General features: G+C 38.3%; 1 protein-coding gene across 7 annotated transcripts in view; it reads right to left on the reverse strand.

The window, feature by feature from the left end:
• CEP41 (centrosomal protein 41) overlaps nt 1–14,171 on the reverse strand; it is a 52,936-nt gene that overhangs the window by 13,167 nt on the left and 25,598 nt on the right. For all 7 annotated transcript variants that reach the window (XM_005550777.5, XM_005550774.5, XM_074035990.1 and 4 more), the window contains 3 exons: nt 10,089–10,136; nt 5,225–5,286; nt 4,153–4,222 (listed from right to left, as the gene is read on the reverse strand). In XM_005550777.5, coding sequence (XP_005550834.2) covers nt 4,153–4,222; nt 5,225–5,286; nt 10,089–10,136 — 180 coding nt within the window. The remainder of the gene's footprint in view (nt 1–4,152; nt 4,223–5,224; nt 5,287–10,088; nt 10,137–14,171) is intronic.

Consider the following 14,171-nt stretch of genomic DNA (forward strand, 5'->3'; position numbering starts at 1 on the left):
ATAATACGACAATAAGTGTAATAAATATGTGGTTAGATAAAAGAAATGCTAAAATATTTGTCCTATACACCAATTAAAAAATGACAGGAAAAAAAATCTGATATACAGTAACAACTGCAGCTATCAAACGTACTCTCCAAGAAATGAACCTAAACCAAATGTAAATAACCTATAAAAATGTATAAATCCTTTATAGGACTTATAAAAACGTTACTTAGAGGCCTTAAAGAAGACCTCAATGAAGAGAGTGACACACTCTGCATGTTCCTGATCGGGCAACTAAAACTAAAACATGAGTCCCTCCCAAAGTTAACTTTTGGCCTTAATACTAATCCCAAAGGGATTTTTTTAAAACTGAAAAGGATTTAAAAAATAAGAAGAGCAAATACACACACACACACACACACACACACACTCAGATCCTTTTTTCCTATTCAGTTTCACAAGACTGAATATGTATTCTGGAAGCAATATATACCCATGGGTTTTTGATGTGTTGGTTTTTCATATATATGAGGAAATAGGAAAATATATGTATACACATACATAATTAGGGGCGATTTGGAGACCTGCCTTATCAAATAGTAACATATGTTAAAAAGGTAAATGATCAAAATAGTACAGCACTGCAACCATAACAATGGAATATAATAGAGAACATGGAAAAGAATATAAACAAAAAGTCAATACATCCATATCATAAATCAGTGGGTAAAGGTAGAACTACTGAGTATATGGTGCTGGGAATATTTCTCAACTATCTGGAAAAATCTAATTCAAATAATCACCTTGTGTCATATATCAAAATACATACCAGATGGTTTAAATGCAAACAAACAAGCCAATAGAAGAAAATGTAGGTAAATAATTTACTAACATTGAATTTTATGAGTCTAAAGCAATGAAAGAAAACAACAGTATGGGCTAATAGATTTGATCATGTAAAAATGCAACCTCATATATATCAAAAACCAACACGAAGAAAATTAAAAGGTGAATAACAAATTAGGAGAAAGATCTGTAACACACATAAATTAAGAAGGTTAATATACTTAATTTATAGATTTAAAAAATTAACTAGCTCTGTAATATAAGGTGAAAAGAGTAAAAATGCAATAAGATCATGTGCACGAGGCAAAAATGCAAACAAGGTTAAATTGTTAACATGGAAAGGAAGTCTTTTCCCCACTGAAGACATGCGGGCCCTCCTGCCTCCTTCCCCAAGGGACGTATCAGTGTGCTAAACACTTTCACGTATTTATGTCTCATTCCAGAAATAAAACATTTACATGTGCTTGCATATATTTTACTTCTTCCCCAGGAGAATTCTATTCATATTATTTTATACTTTGGGTTTTTGTTTTATTGTTGTTTTATTTTTACTTAATATAGCCTGGAAATTGTTCCAACTAATCAAGATTTTTTCCTCATGCATTGTCAAGTTAGTATTGTTCTCCACTGTATAAAGATATCATAATTATTCAGAACTCTCACAAATCCGTAAGAAAAAGATGAACATCCTATTAGAAAGAAAGGAAAAAGAGCGTATAAACTCCTTAAAAGAAGAAATATGTATTTATGACCAGTAAACACACACACAGAGCATAATCTTACTATCAAAGAAATAAAAATCTATTAGATACTATTTTTCATCTATTAAACTGGGGAATATTTACAGAAATGCTAATTATTCAGCTTTGGCTAGGATGAGGAAAAACAGGTCTTCTCATTCACTCCTGGTGAGAATGCAAACAGGTAGAACCATGCTGGAGAGAATGCGGCAGTCAGCACTGGGTGTCTAAAATGGTTCCACCCTTTGACCCTCTGCAGCAATTTATCCTCAGGAAATAATCAGAATCATACAAACATTTACATATATACATTGTAGCATTATTTTATAAAGGTGAAAAATCAGAAAAAACTATAATGCCCAACAAGAGCATAATTAAATTATGGTATATCCAAAGGACAGACATTAGATGACAACACAATCTTTATAGTCATGCTTCTGAAGCCTATTTAGCGACAAGGGAAAGTATGAATGAAAAAGGGATAACTGAAAACAGCACAATACAAAATTATACAAAGAATATAGATTTAATTGGGGTGAGGGGTTAGAGAGGGGGAAAGCAGACCAAAACATACAGAGTGATTATTAGTTATTTAATTTGCTTCTTTATATACTTTTTACGGCTTCCTAACTTACTAGAAACACACTTTTAAGTTAGGAAAAAGCGATAAACATTATAAAAGGAGTTTTTTTTTTTGTTTTTAATCCCTTCAAAGATAGCCAGTATGTATACAGATACAATCTGTTCCCCAGGCACTCCTGAGTGAGTTATTATCTGTGTAGAGCACTAGAAAAACACTAATATTACTCACACATTATGGTGTCCTACTTTACAAGAGCCTACTTTGCTGCGCAAATTTATCTCAGAAGAGAAAATTGCATGTGCCCATATGTTCGGGTGCTGCAATCTCAACAATGAATTGAAGGACCAAATCTAGGTGCTTATATAACCCAGTTAAAATTGGGAGTACTTGTATGAGGAGACTCAATTATCTCTGTTACAAAGAGCTCTTATTTCTCTGCTTTGTGAGAGGCATCTGTCAAAGATAAATTCCTGTCGTTTTCAGATTCTCTTTATCCTTCCTAACAAAACCCAGCCCGGGGAAATGACAGTTGAGTTGCACAAACCCAGTGTTCAGACTTCCTGAGAAACTTGTCTTGAAATCAGAAGTCAAATTCCTGACCTACATCAACCTTAACAAAACACATTCCTCTTCAATAAACAGCCACACGCTGATTGCTGGGTACTTCAGGATAAAATAAAGACCTTAACTCTGTGGATTCTTTTCATGAGAGTACAACTAGGAGGTTTTATTTTCAACTTGGTATTTAAGAAAGGAGATCGGGAGCCTACCTGTCTTTCTAGCCTTATCTCCTACCCAGTGCCTACTAGTCCCTTAGACCACAGCCAGATTGGATGACTCAATTCCCCAAACATGCCTGGTGTGCTGTCCTCTCCGTGCCTTTCGCAGGCTGCTCCTCAGCCTGCAACAGCCTCATCTTTAACTTGTACCTGTTGAGATTCTACCCCACATCAAGGTCCAGTTCCAGTGCCTTGAGGAAGCCTACCTCGGTCTTCTTCCTTTTTTCTTTTTTTTTTTTTTGAGACGGAGTCTCGCTCTGTCGCCCAGGCTGGAGTGCAGTGGTATAGTCCTCAGCTCACTGCAACCTCCGCCTCCTGGGTTCAAGTGATTCTCCTGCCTCAGCCTCCTGAGTAGACATGGTGATCTTCCCCGCTTGGCCTCCCAAAGTGCTGGGATTATGGGCGTGAGGCACTGGGCGTGAGGCACCGTGCCTGGCTGCCTACCTCAGTCTTCTAACTAGAAGTGTCTTTCCTTCCTTGGAACTCTCCCACAACATCCTGCATCTTTCCTAAAAGCACTTTTCAGTCCCTTAAGGGTACAATGAAGGCAGCAAGAAGACACTGGATGCTACTGCAGACACTTAGATTTGTAACCCAGGTCCCTTCCTTACTAGCTGTATCACTTTGAGGAGGCAGCTTAACCTCTGCAGCTTGGGCCTCTCATCGGTCATGTGTACCTTCCTTCCAGAGTTTTTAAGAAGACTAAGTAAGAAAATTCATGTGAATTCACCTTGCAATATACAGCCAACAAACGATGGTTTCCTTCCATTCCTCCATTTAAAAATTCTTCCACCTTAGTAATTCTGTGGTACTGTTAGCATTCAGCCCACCTAACACATACACATGTGTGCATGTGCACACATGTGACTGTCAATTTCATGTCAGCAGAGCTGTGCTTTGTTCATCTCTGTAGTCTCATAGCATTTAATGTGTGGGTACACAGAATGCTAAAAATATTCATTGAAAAAAGTAATTAGTATTTTAAACACATCTAAAACATTTAAAACTGTAAGTGTTAGAGCCAGAAAACCAGATGGCTTTTTAAAATAAGAATGAACAACTAAAGTATCAGGTAGCATTTCCCTGAGAGTAACAATCTAATTACAAATAGACACATCAAAGTCCCAGTCCCTGGGAAAAGACAGCAAATGTGTACAGGGTGAGTGTTTCAGTCAAATGGTCAGCCTGTTATTTTCCCCACACCCTCAATTCTCATTACCTTCCAGCCTTTGAATCTCCTCAGCTGTCACTTCCAGTGTTTGATCAGAGAGGGAAGCAACTTGGATGATCTGATAGAAAAAAGAATGAAATGTGTGGATGTTTGTTTGTTTTTAAACAGAGGCAATTTTGTCTTTTACAAAAGACGAGGAAACAACAAACATCAAAGATCTCTTGTTTGAAGAAGCTGTCAGTGTCCTCAACTGAAGACTGAATTTCAGGCCTCCTTCCTTTTGTGTTGGTAATACACTGCAGATGATCATTTCAGAAGAAAAGCACATTTAGAACACTACATAAACTTAGAATGCTAAGAGGATAGTTTAGGACAAGAAACATGAAGAAGAGTTTAAAACCACATCTGTATATATCGTGATCCAAGCATTACACATTATTTCTTGAAAATGCAATACTGACCTAGCATAACATAGAATGGGATCAGCAATTCTCCACACAATGAAGAAGTAAATGTAAATGTAATAACAGATACACTGATTACAGTGTCTTCTACTTCTATACAGTATTCAGTTTTAAAGCACTTTTCACAACTTAGCTCACAAGGCCCAAGATTCAACTTGAGTGATGCCGGTGGAACTTGTGCTTGGGAGCTGGATGACACCTTCTCCAAAATTTTCAAATAAAAGAAGAAAGTGACTTGCCCAAAATAACAAAACAGCTTTGGTAGGATGATTTGGAAAAGATCAGTCCAAGAAAAGGAGAAATCACTTGGTTTCCAGAGAAAAATGCTGAAACAATCCAGGATCCAGAATTGTAGATTCTAACTATGAAGTTAAATGTATAAGGAAAAAAACCCCTAAACCACAAGTTTAATGAATTAAAAGTAGGGCAAACATTTACTTTACAGAATTCTTATCAAAGAAGAGAGAAGAATTTCTCACCATCCTCGTGTGAACACACATACCACATACCAATTAATTTTCCCATAGCTGAACGACATACAAAGAATCAGAAGAAACTCCTCGGCAAAGATTCCCTAGAGTTGAATTTAGAAACACTCACATAAAGTGACACGAATTAGACAGTCTTTACTCCAGTGGGAAGATCATGAAACTTACCAGCTGGGCAAAAGTTGTAACTTTTAGTCTCTTGAAAAGCTCATCTTTTTTGTATCTATAATCTGAAAAATATGGTAAGACAAATATTTATTTAGATTTATTTTGCTTTTTTAGAGCTATTCTTTCTAGCTGTCAAGTTACGTGGTCTTTCAAGTTATTTATATGCTTTTAAATCTATTATCTCATTTGAGCCTCATGACACCCTCAAAATTAGGTGTGGCAGGTAGTAGTACCATCTGTTTAATTTGTTTCCCTTTGCTTTGTCATTAGGAAGCTTGAAGTTTAATTTACAAACTACCTTTGGTCTAGTGACTACCCCTTGCCTTTATTTTATTAGTCTACCATTTCCCTTTCACTAAGTTGTCTCCACTTTGACTACATTGTACTCCGTGCACTTTTGTAAGCCACCTCAAATCCTTTTCAGAGCAAAGCAGGGAAGAAATGTCTGTGTTTTACAAATGAGGACAGAGACTCAGAGAAGCTGAACAGCTGGTAAGACGTTCATGCCCCACTATTGTGACTCCAGCTTAAAAAGAGAGCAAAAATATTCCTGCCATTACACACTATGCTGGAGCCACAGGACGACATTTCTACGTGTGTGCTTGGCTGGACACACAGCTGTGATTGGTTCTGATCATCTCTCAGCTTCTCTCCAACTTCAATTTGATAAAAATTAACCTATTCAGTTTCTCAAGATGAAAAAGTTCTGCAGTTCTGTTGTACAACAGTGTGAAAATACTTAATGCTACTGACCTGTACACTTAAAAACCATTATGATGTTAGGTGTTCTGTGTTTTTGTTTTTGTGGTTTACCACCATTTTATTTTATGTTATTTTATGTTATGTTATGTTATGTTATTTATTTATTTATTATTTCTCTGTCGCCCAGGTTGGAGTGCAGTGCCGTGATCTCGGCTCACTGCAACCTCTGCCTCTCAGGTTCAAGGAATTCTCCTGCCTCAGCCTCCTGAGTAGCTGGGATTACAGGCGCCCGCCACCATGCCTGGCTAATTTTTGTATTTTTAGTAGAGATGGGGTTTCACCATGTTGGTCAGGCTGGTTCTGAACTCCTGGCCTCAAGTGATCCACCCACCTCAACCACCCAAAGTGCTGGGATTATAGGCGTGAACCACAGCACCGGGCCCCACCATTTAAAAAGATAAAATAAAATAAAACCAACTTAGGCCAAGTTTGGTGACTCACGCCTGTAATCCCAACAATTTGGAAGGCTGAGGTGGGCGGATCACTTGAGTTCAGCAGTTTGAGACCAGCCTGGCCAACACGGCAAAACCCCATCGCTACCAATAATACAAAAATTAGTTGGGTGTGGTGGCGCACACCTGTAATCTCAGCTACTTCGGAGGCTGAGGCATGAGAATCAATTGAACCTGGGAGGTGGAGATTGCAGTGAGCCAAGATTGCACTACCGAATTCCAGCCTGGGCGAGAGTGAAACTGTGTCTCAAAAACAAACAACAAACAAACAAAAAAACAACTTAAAACATCAACATTTATTCAGTGCTGTCTTTACAGTTCTGAGCTGTAACTCAAATATAGGTACTTCCGTACTTGTGTTAATAATTCTTCCCGTCACATTAAACAATTGTTAAAAACGAAGCCAGTCGCACTTTATCTGTTACCTGTTCCATAGATGTGTGTTAAAGGCTAGCGTCCTTAAACTGTTTTGAAGATGATAGTCAAATTCTGAATGGTTTTCAGTGTTGAACTCTGCCCACCCTTATCCTTTCCTCCTCACCTAGGTTTTTATATTGGTACCCGTGACTCCTTAAATGCTGCTTCATTATTTCAGAATTATTCAAGGTTAGCTGGTTAATTGCTATGACCTTCACAGCATAAATGTCTCGTAAACCAAGACTCCTAGCAACAAAGGAAAGGATTAAAGGTATTTAAGATTATTTACCTGGTGTAACTAATCACTTCCATGAATTTTCCAAAATCCAGCACAGACCAGGTGGTGACTTTGGAGGATAATGTAATCTTGGTTTACCAAGCACCTTAAGACTCAGAGTCAGGAACTGATACTACTTTAAAAACTAGCCTTCTGTAAATATATCAAGGCTTTTTTAAAATAGGGAACTAAACTTCTCTGTTCTAAAATGTCTTAAAGAGAGTAATTTGGCTAATAACAGACCATTACTTCTAGAAAATGCTTAGAGATGTTGCTTCTGGATACAACAAAGTAGCAAACCTATAGGCAGTGGAACTTCTAAAACCTGCCGGGATGCAGACCCATATAGGCCGAGCTGAGGCTTTACAAAGTACAACCGAATAACTACAGTGTTCCTTTTGATTGCCACCAACTTGCCCACCATAAGTCATTTATGCAAATCAAAACAACAGTAAATCAGCAAATGGAAACAGCTAACAGCTTTCAAGTAGTTTTCACTGTGACATTTATCCACTGATATTCTTCTGGTATGGTTACATGGTTTAAAATGCTTCTAAGCATAAAATGTATACTTTGAAATCCCCATTAACTAAACAGAGATTAATTTAAACAAACAAACAAACAAACAAAAGACTGCTTTATTCTAAAGATTGGCATTTCTACTGTCTTCTGCACAAGCACTAGAAGCCCCCTAAATATTTGAACCTGAACTCTACGTACCTGGTTCTGGTTTAGAAGGACAGCCGTCAGTAGGACTTTCTGACATGATTACTCAGAGATAAAAGATCAAACTAGATGTTTTACAGTAAGTTTAAATTTTTATAAAAAGGATGATTGGGAAGGCTCTGTCAGTCTGTCCTTGCAAGAGCGAACAGAGCTTTAAGAATGGAGCTTCTGCTGTGTGTCTTCTCCCAAACTCTGTGTTGAAGACAATCCTTGTTTCAGATACGTTATCAAGGTTTTCTTCTCCAGTAAGTCTAGGTTCTAAGTCTGTCTCTCTCGAGTTACTGGAAGGACAGAGACCTGACTATCTAGGATGTTTCACACTGGGTCCAACTAGTGTCATCTAACCACCAGAAACCAAGAATGGGCTTTGTAAATTGTCAATAGACATAGACTGTCTATTTTCCCCAGGTAGAGTTGAAAGCATATTCAGATTACAAAGGATTTCTGCATTTTCAGGGTTCTGTTGAAATGTGTTATTAGCAAAGGGAAGTTGGGCTCACAGTGGAAGACAAATCAAAGGAAGTAACAGAACAAGGTTTGTGGTTTCACAGAAAGAAATGGCATCTAAGGTAATCTGAGTAAAGTGATGGGTCTAGGGTATCATGAAACAAGGGAATATTCTCCTCCCTTTCAACCCCAAAGAATACTTACAACAGAAAATGGGGAAAGAAAAGGAAATATCTTCCAAAATGTAGATGCCAAACCAGAATCTAAAGCAATTCTGTCAGGGAATCAGCACAAAGTGTGTGAAATGGGGTAACAGGAATCTCCTGCTCTACTAAAAGGAAGCCTTCCACTCCTACGGAGGGAAAGTGAAGTGAGCATTTTCAAGGCTGTTTTCCAAAGGTATTTCTTCTGGGAGATCACCTCCACACAAGGTTTAGATATTAAAAGAAACCACATTGTACTTTGAGGAAATGTTTTAAGTGAGGTTCTGGCAACCTGGGCGGAATGGGACATTTTTATGGGACAAATTTCTAGTGAGGACATGTGAACTCACACTCAGCTGCAAATGGATGAGAGGTGACAGAGACGACAAACCCCAAAAGAAGCAGGACAGCTGGATTCTGCCTGCCTTGGATAAGTTAAGGATGGCAACAATGAAGTATAGGTGAGTAAATGCGATCTTTCTTCAGAGTTTAAAAGTATATATTTTATATAAATATTTAAAATACATATACTTATGTAATATAAAATGTTTAGGAAGAAAAGAGAAGGATACTGTGGCATTACATATTTTTAAGAAGTCTATAGCATGAGCCCTTATAGCTGAACATGGCAAATGAAAACACAGCATAAAGCGGCTCCTGAGTCCACATCTATTGTTTGGGGTTTCCCAATATTACAGCACTTCAAATGGAACTTTGATTTCAAATAAAAAGGTCTGCTGTGTAACAAAAGAAAATGTTCTGATGTATTCTTGATGTGCAATTTTCTCTTCCAAGAAAATGTACATTACCAGAGCCAAGTCCTGAACTATGATCAATCAGAGTACCTCTTTACCACCATTAACTACTCCCCTAGCACTGGGTTCTCGTATTCAAGATACGAGCAAATCCATCTTAGAAAATAGATGTTTCTACTTCTTCCTTAATTCTGGCCTTGAAGTGTACACTTTACATCAGTTTTGGATGCAGATTGAAAAATTATGATTTTGCGCAAGGGCAATGCACTCAATGACTGGTAACATATCTTTGCAGACTAGCTTTTTAAAAGGACGTAGATGAAATATGATTTTTAATTAAAAGAAAACAGACTGCAATGAATTGATAATACATAACACTAAGTTCTCATGTCCCTGTCTTCCATGAATACTCTCATTTATGCATACAAGAATGTTCTGAAGGAAGATATTATTACCCCTATCTCAAATAGAGACAAAATAAGACAGAAAAGATGAAATATCTTGAAGAAGGGCATGAAGATTGCAGTACAATGACACTAGAAGCTTAACCAGAGCTCATTCCACTAGATCTGACTCCACAGGCCAACACCAATGTCTCCTATGGGATAGAAGTAGGGCAGAATTTAGGCCTACAAGCCACAATCTGAGGAGCAGCCCAGTACAGCACCCAGGATCTCCCACAGCCCTTGAGGCACCTGCTAGGCTTATCGGATCATCCATAGCTCTCTGTGCCTGTCAGCTGTAGAACACAATTGTTAGTTAAGAACCAACTTATAGAACAACTGTAGACTTCCATTTTCCCAAACCATCAAGAGTGTTACTTACTTTTCTTAATCTCTTCGAGCTTCTCAGTATATTTAGTCATACTGTTACCTAAAAAGAAAATAAGGGTTTTAGATATACTTTAAATGGAAGAAAATGAGCACCACTGTGGAAACAGAATGGAGGAAAAGTATCCCCTAAGCTTTCCTGTCCTGTTCTTAGGGATTCTGGACAGCAGCATACAGACCACACACAGTAAAATCTTTTGGATAATACAGCATTATTAAAAGTTGCAGAGCCGAGCGAAATGTTTTGGTAGAATGTGTTTAAGCTGGGATGCATACCCCCAAAACATTGAAAAGATCCAGGAGATACAGATGATCATTTTCTATCAATTTGTTTTTCAAGTCTAGGCTTTTCTCCTCCTTTTATCTCCCCTGCCCCCGCTGATGATCTTTTTGTGGGGAAGATATATAGAAGAGGAGCAAAAAGGAGGCAGTGTTCTTTGAATGTCTAAAATGTGCCTTTGTGGTTACCCAAGCAACCCTCTCCTCTCGGCTTTGTCTTCACAGTTTCCTTCTCTTTCCTGAACTTGCTCTTCTACTATTCATGCTCACGTTGCAGTCTGAACTAGACTACACAGTCTACACACTAGTATTCACCATAGATTTAATGTGCTGAGAAACAACAGCAGATTCTCGCCACTGCAGAGAGCCCCCAGCCCTCATGTTTTACAGTATGTTTCTACAATACTAGATACTGGCCAAGGTGGTTTGGAGGTTTTCAGACTTAAAAAACTCAGCCAGGAACCTTCTGGTTTCCAACTAAATTCTAGCTGTCACGCCAGGGGCTATTATTTTTTACTGGGTGTGCTTCGATTTGATTCAATTCAACGCAGCAAGCTCTTTCTGGTATGGCAAAAGGAAAACATTCAAAATAATTTCTCATTTCTAAAACTGCGCTCCTAGCTTTTTAAGCCTGGAGAGGATCTAGTCAGATGCAGCCCCAGTATCAGATAAAAGAAATGCTTTCAATTAATAGTAGCGTGAACTGACATTTTCAAGGACTATTCTGAACTTTTCTTCACATTCGGGTGAGAGGTAGAAAAAGAAAATCCTTGCTCTGAAACCCAAAATACATTTTCAAAAAAACAACTTATTTCATTGGCTATTATTAAATCTTTACCATGAATTCACCATGGAATAAAAATCCACCATTGTTTTCTTTTTTCTTTTTCTTTTTTTTTGGTCTTAAGACACACACTCTCTGTATCCAGGACCAAAAAGGAGGATTCAGAGTAGGCCTGGACCTGGAAGTTCCAAGAGAAATGAAGGCAGTCAGGGCTGCTAGGAAGGCCTAAGCCTTCTCAAGAGAAACACTGAATACCTCTCAGAAGAGGCCCAAATCACCAAGATTAGAACCAAATACAGTCTTTCCTAGGTTCTTCAGACGGCAATTGACCTGAGATGTGACCAGATCTTCCGAGCAGAAGCCACGATTTCTTCCTGGACACACACATCTCTCCTGCCCACTGCAACTCTGAACTCAGGCGTGGACTTGCCTGGTCAATACAATGGGGGAAGAAGACGGCAAATCAATATCCTGTTCAGCTTCCCAAGTCTCGTTCTTAAAATATTTTACCCAGTAGCTTTAGGTTATATGTCCCTGAGTCACCCACAGTTGCGTGTCATTGACGTGGCAGGTAGTTTCTTTCGGCTAGGGAAGCTTTAGGCAATCTAGTCAGAAAATGAGGGACAAAAAGGATCACCTGATTTGTCTGATGTCACGGCAAGTTAGTAACTAAGCCAGGATTCGCATTTCCAACTTCCTGAAAAACATGTCTTTTCTTGTCGTGTTGTAAAAAAACACAATTAATCATGAGGTAAATTTGTAGGAAATGCTACTTCCTTAATAGTGAGAGGTGGGGATCATCTTGTGTTGTAAATTCCCTGAGGAATGGAAAACACTAGTAGCCAACCTTATTTATCCAGTCTTTATTATTGAAACACTGCATCTCCAAACCACGACCTTATTTATCCAGTCTTTATTATTGAAACACTGCATCTCCAAACCACGACCTTATTTATCCAGTCTTCATTATTGAAACACTGCATCTCCAAACCACGACCGTATTTATCCAGTCTTTATTATTGAAACACTGCATCTCCAAACCACGACCTTATTTATCCAGTCTTTATTATTGAAACACTGCATCTCCAAACCACGACCTTATTTATCCAGTCTTTATTATTGAAACACTGCATTTCCAAACCACGACCTTATTTATCCAGTCTTTATTATTGAAACACTGCATTTCCAACCACGACCTTATTTATCCAGTCTTTATTATTGAAACACTGCATCTCCAAACCACGACCTTATTTATCCAGTCTTTATTACTGAAACACTGCATTTCCAACCACGACCTTATTTATCCAGTCTTTATTATTGAAACACTGCATTTCCAAACCACGACCTTATTTATCCAGTCTTTATTATTGAAACACTGCATTTCCAAACCACGACCTTATTTATCCAGTCTTTATTTTGAAACACTGCATTTCCAAACCACGACCTTATTTATCCAGTCTTTATTATTGAAATACTGCATTTCCAAACCACGACCTTATTTATCCAGTCTTTATTATTGAAACACTGCATCTCCAAACCACGACCTTATTTATCCAGTCTTTATTATTGAAATACTGCATTTCCAAACCACGACCTTATTTATCCAGTCTTTATTATTGAAACACTGCATTTCCAAACCACAGTGGTTTCTACTAACAAAGTGTCTACACTTCATTTCTCCATTAATTACAAACATTTCAGGGTAATTACACTTAACACTTTATCTTGTATCAGCTGACCCTCACCACAATGCAGGGAGGTAGGCCATCACGCCCACTATTTGTTTTCTCCCTAAAGGAGAAGGCTGAGAAACAAACGTTTTTTGCAGAATTATACAAATACTTGGTGAAATTCAGAACAAATCTGAGAGGACTACTGACGAGTTCTTTTCACTACAGACATTCATTCTATCCAAGAATGGGGAAAAAAGGAGAATGGAGGATTTCTTCCTTGTTTTAATTGGACAAATGAGATAGCAGGATGGCTGACATAAAAATACCCCTAAAAATGGTTTGAGAAATTATGAAAAGTAGCATTTTTATCCCACTTTGTAAACTGCTTATATCTTAACTACGTAGCCTATCTTACTGTATCTAATTGCATCTGAAAATAGTTTCTGACTACCTTTTAAAAAGATTGGAAATGAATCCATTTCATAATTCACTTATTTATAAACATGGCTTTGTTTCATACAAAAGGAGCCTAAAAGACTATCCAAGAACCAATTTTTTTTTAAATTGAAATTACACATTACTGCCAGATACATTTTCCCAGATAAGACTTTTTGATCAAACAGAAAAAAAAAAGTCAGTGGCTCCCCATTGCATCCTAACTAAAGCTGAAACTCCTTGCTCTAGCACTGGACACCAACTCACTACTTCTTAATGTTGCCTTAATTACTTAACTTGACAAACTCCTGGTCTTCCATTCTCTAACGTATCACCTTGCCACATACTCATAGCCCACCCAGCAGGAATTGACCTTTCCCTCCTCTGAGCTTCTACAGCACTCGGCCTACAACCCACAAGGCATTTATCACTGTATTGTCTTACCTACCTTACTAGACAGAAAGCCAAAGACTATTTATGGGCACGTACACACACACACACACACACACACACACACACAACATGCATGCATGCACAATCTTTATCCCTTCCATTGTCTAGCATAGGAGACACTCAAAAATATTTGCTGAATGATGGTCAGGTGCACTGGCTCATGCCTGTAATCCCAGCATGTTTGGAGGCTGAGGAGGCAGGATTGCTTGAGCCCAGGAGTTCCAGACCAGCCTGGGCAATATAGTGAGACCTTGTCTCTACAAAACACACACACACACAAATTAGCCAGGCAAGGTGGTGCATCCCTGTAGTCCCAGCTACTTGAGAGGTTGAGGTAGGAGTGTCACCTGAGCCCAGGAAGGGGAGGTTGCAGTGAGCAAGAATGTACCACTGCACTACGGTGTGGGTGACAGAGTGAGACTCTATCTCAAAAAAAAAAAAAAAAAAAAAAAAG

The sequence above is a fragment of the Macaca fascicularis genome, chromosome 3 (genome assembly GCF_037993035.2).
Source record: "Macaca fascicularis isolate 582-1 chromosome 3, T2T-MFA8v1.1".
Taxonomy (NCBI): domain Eukaryota; kingdom Metazoa; phylum Chordata; class Mammalia; order Primates; family Cercopithecidae; genus Macaca; species Macaca fascicularis.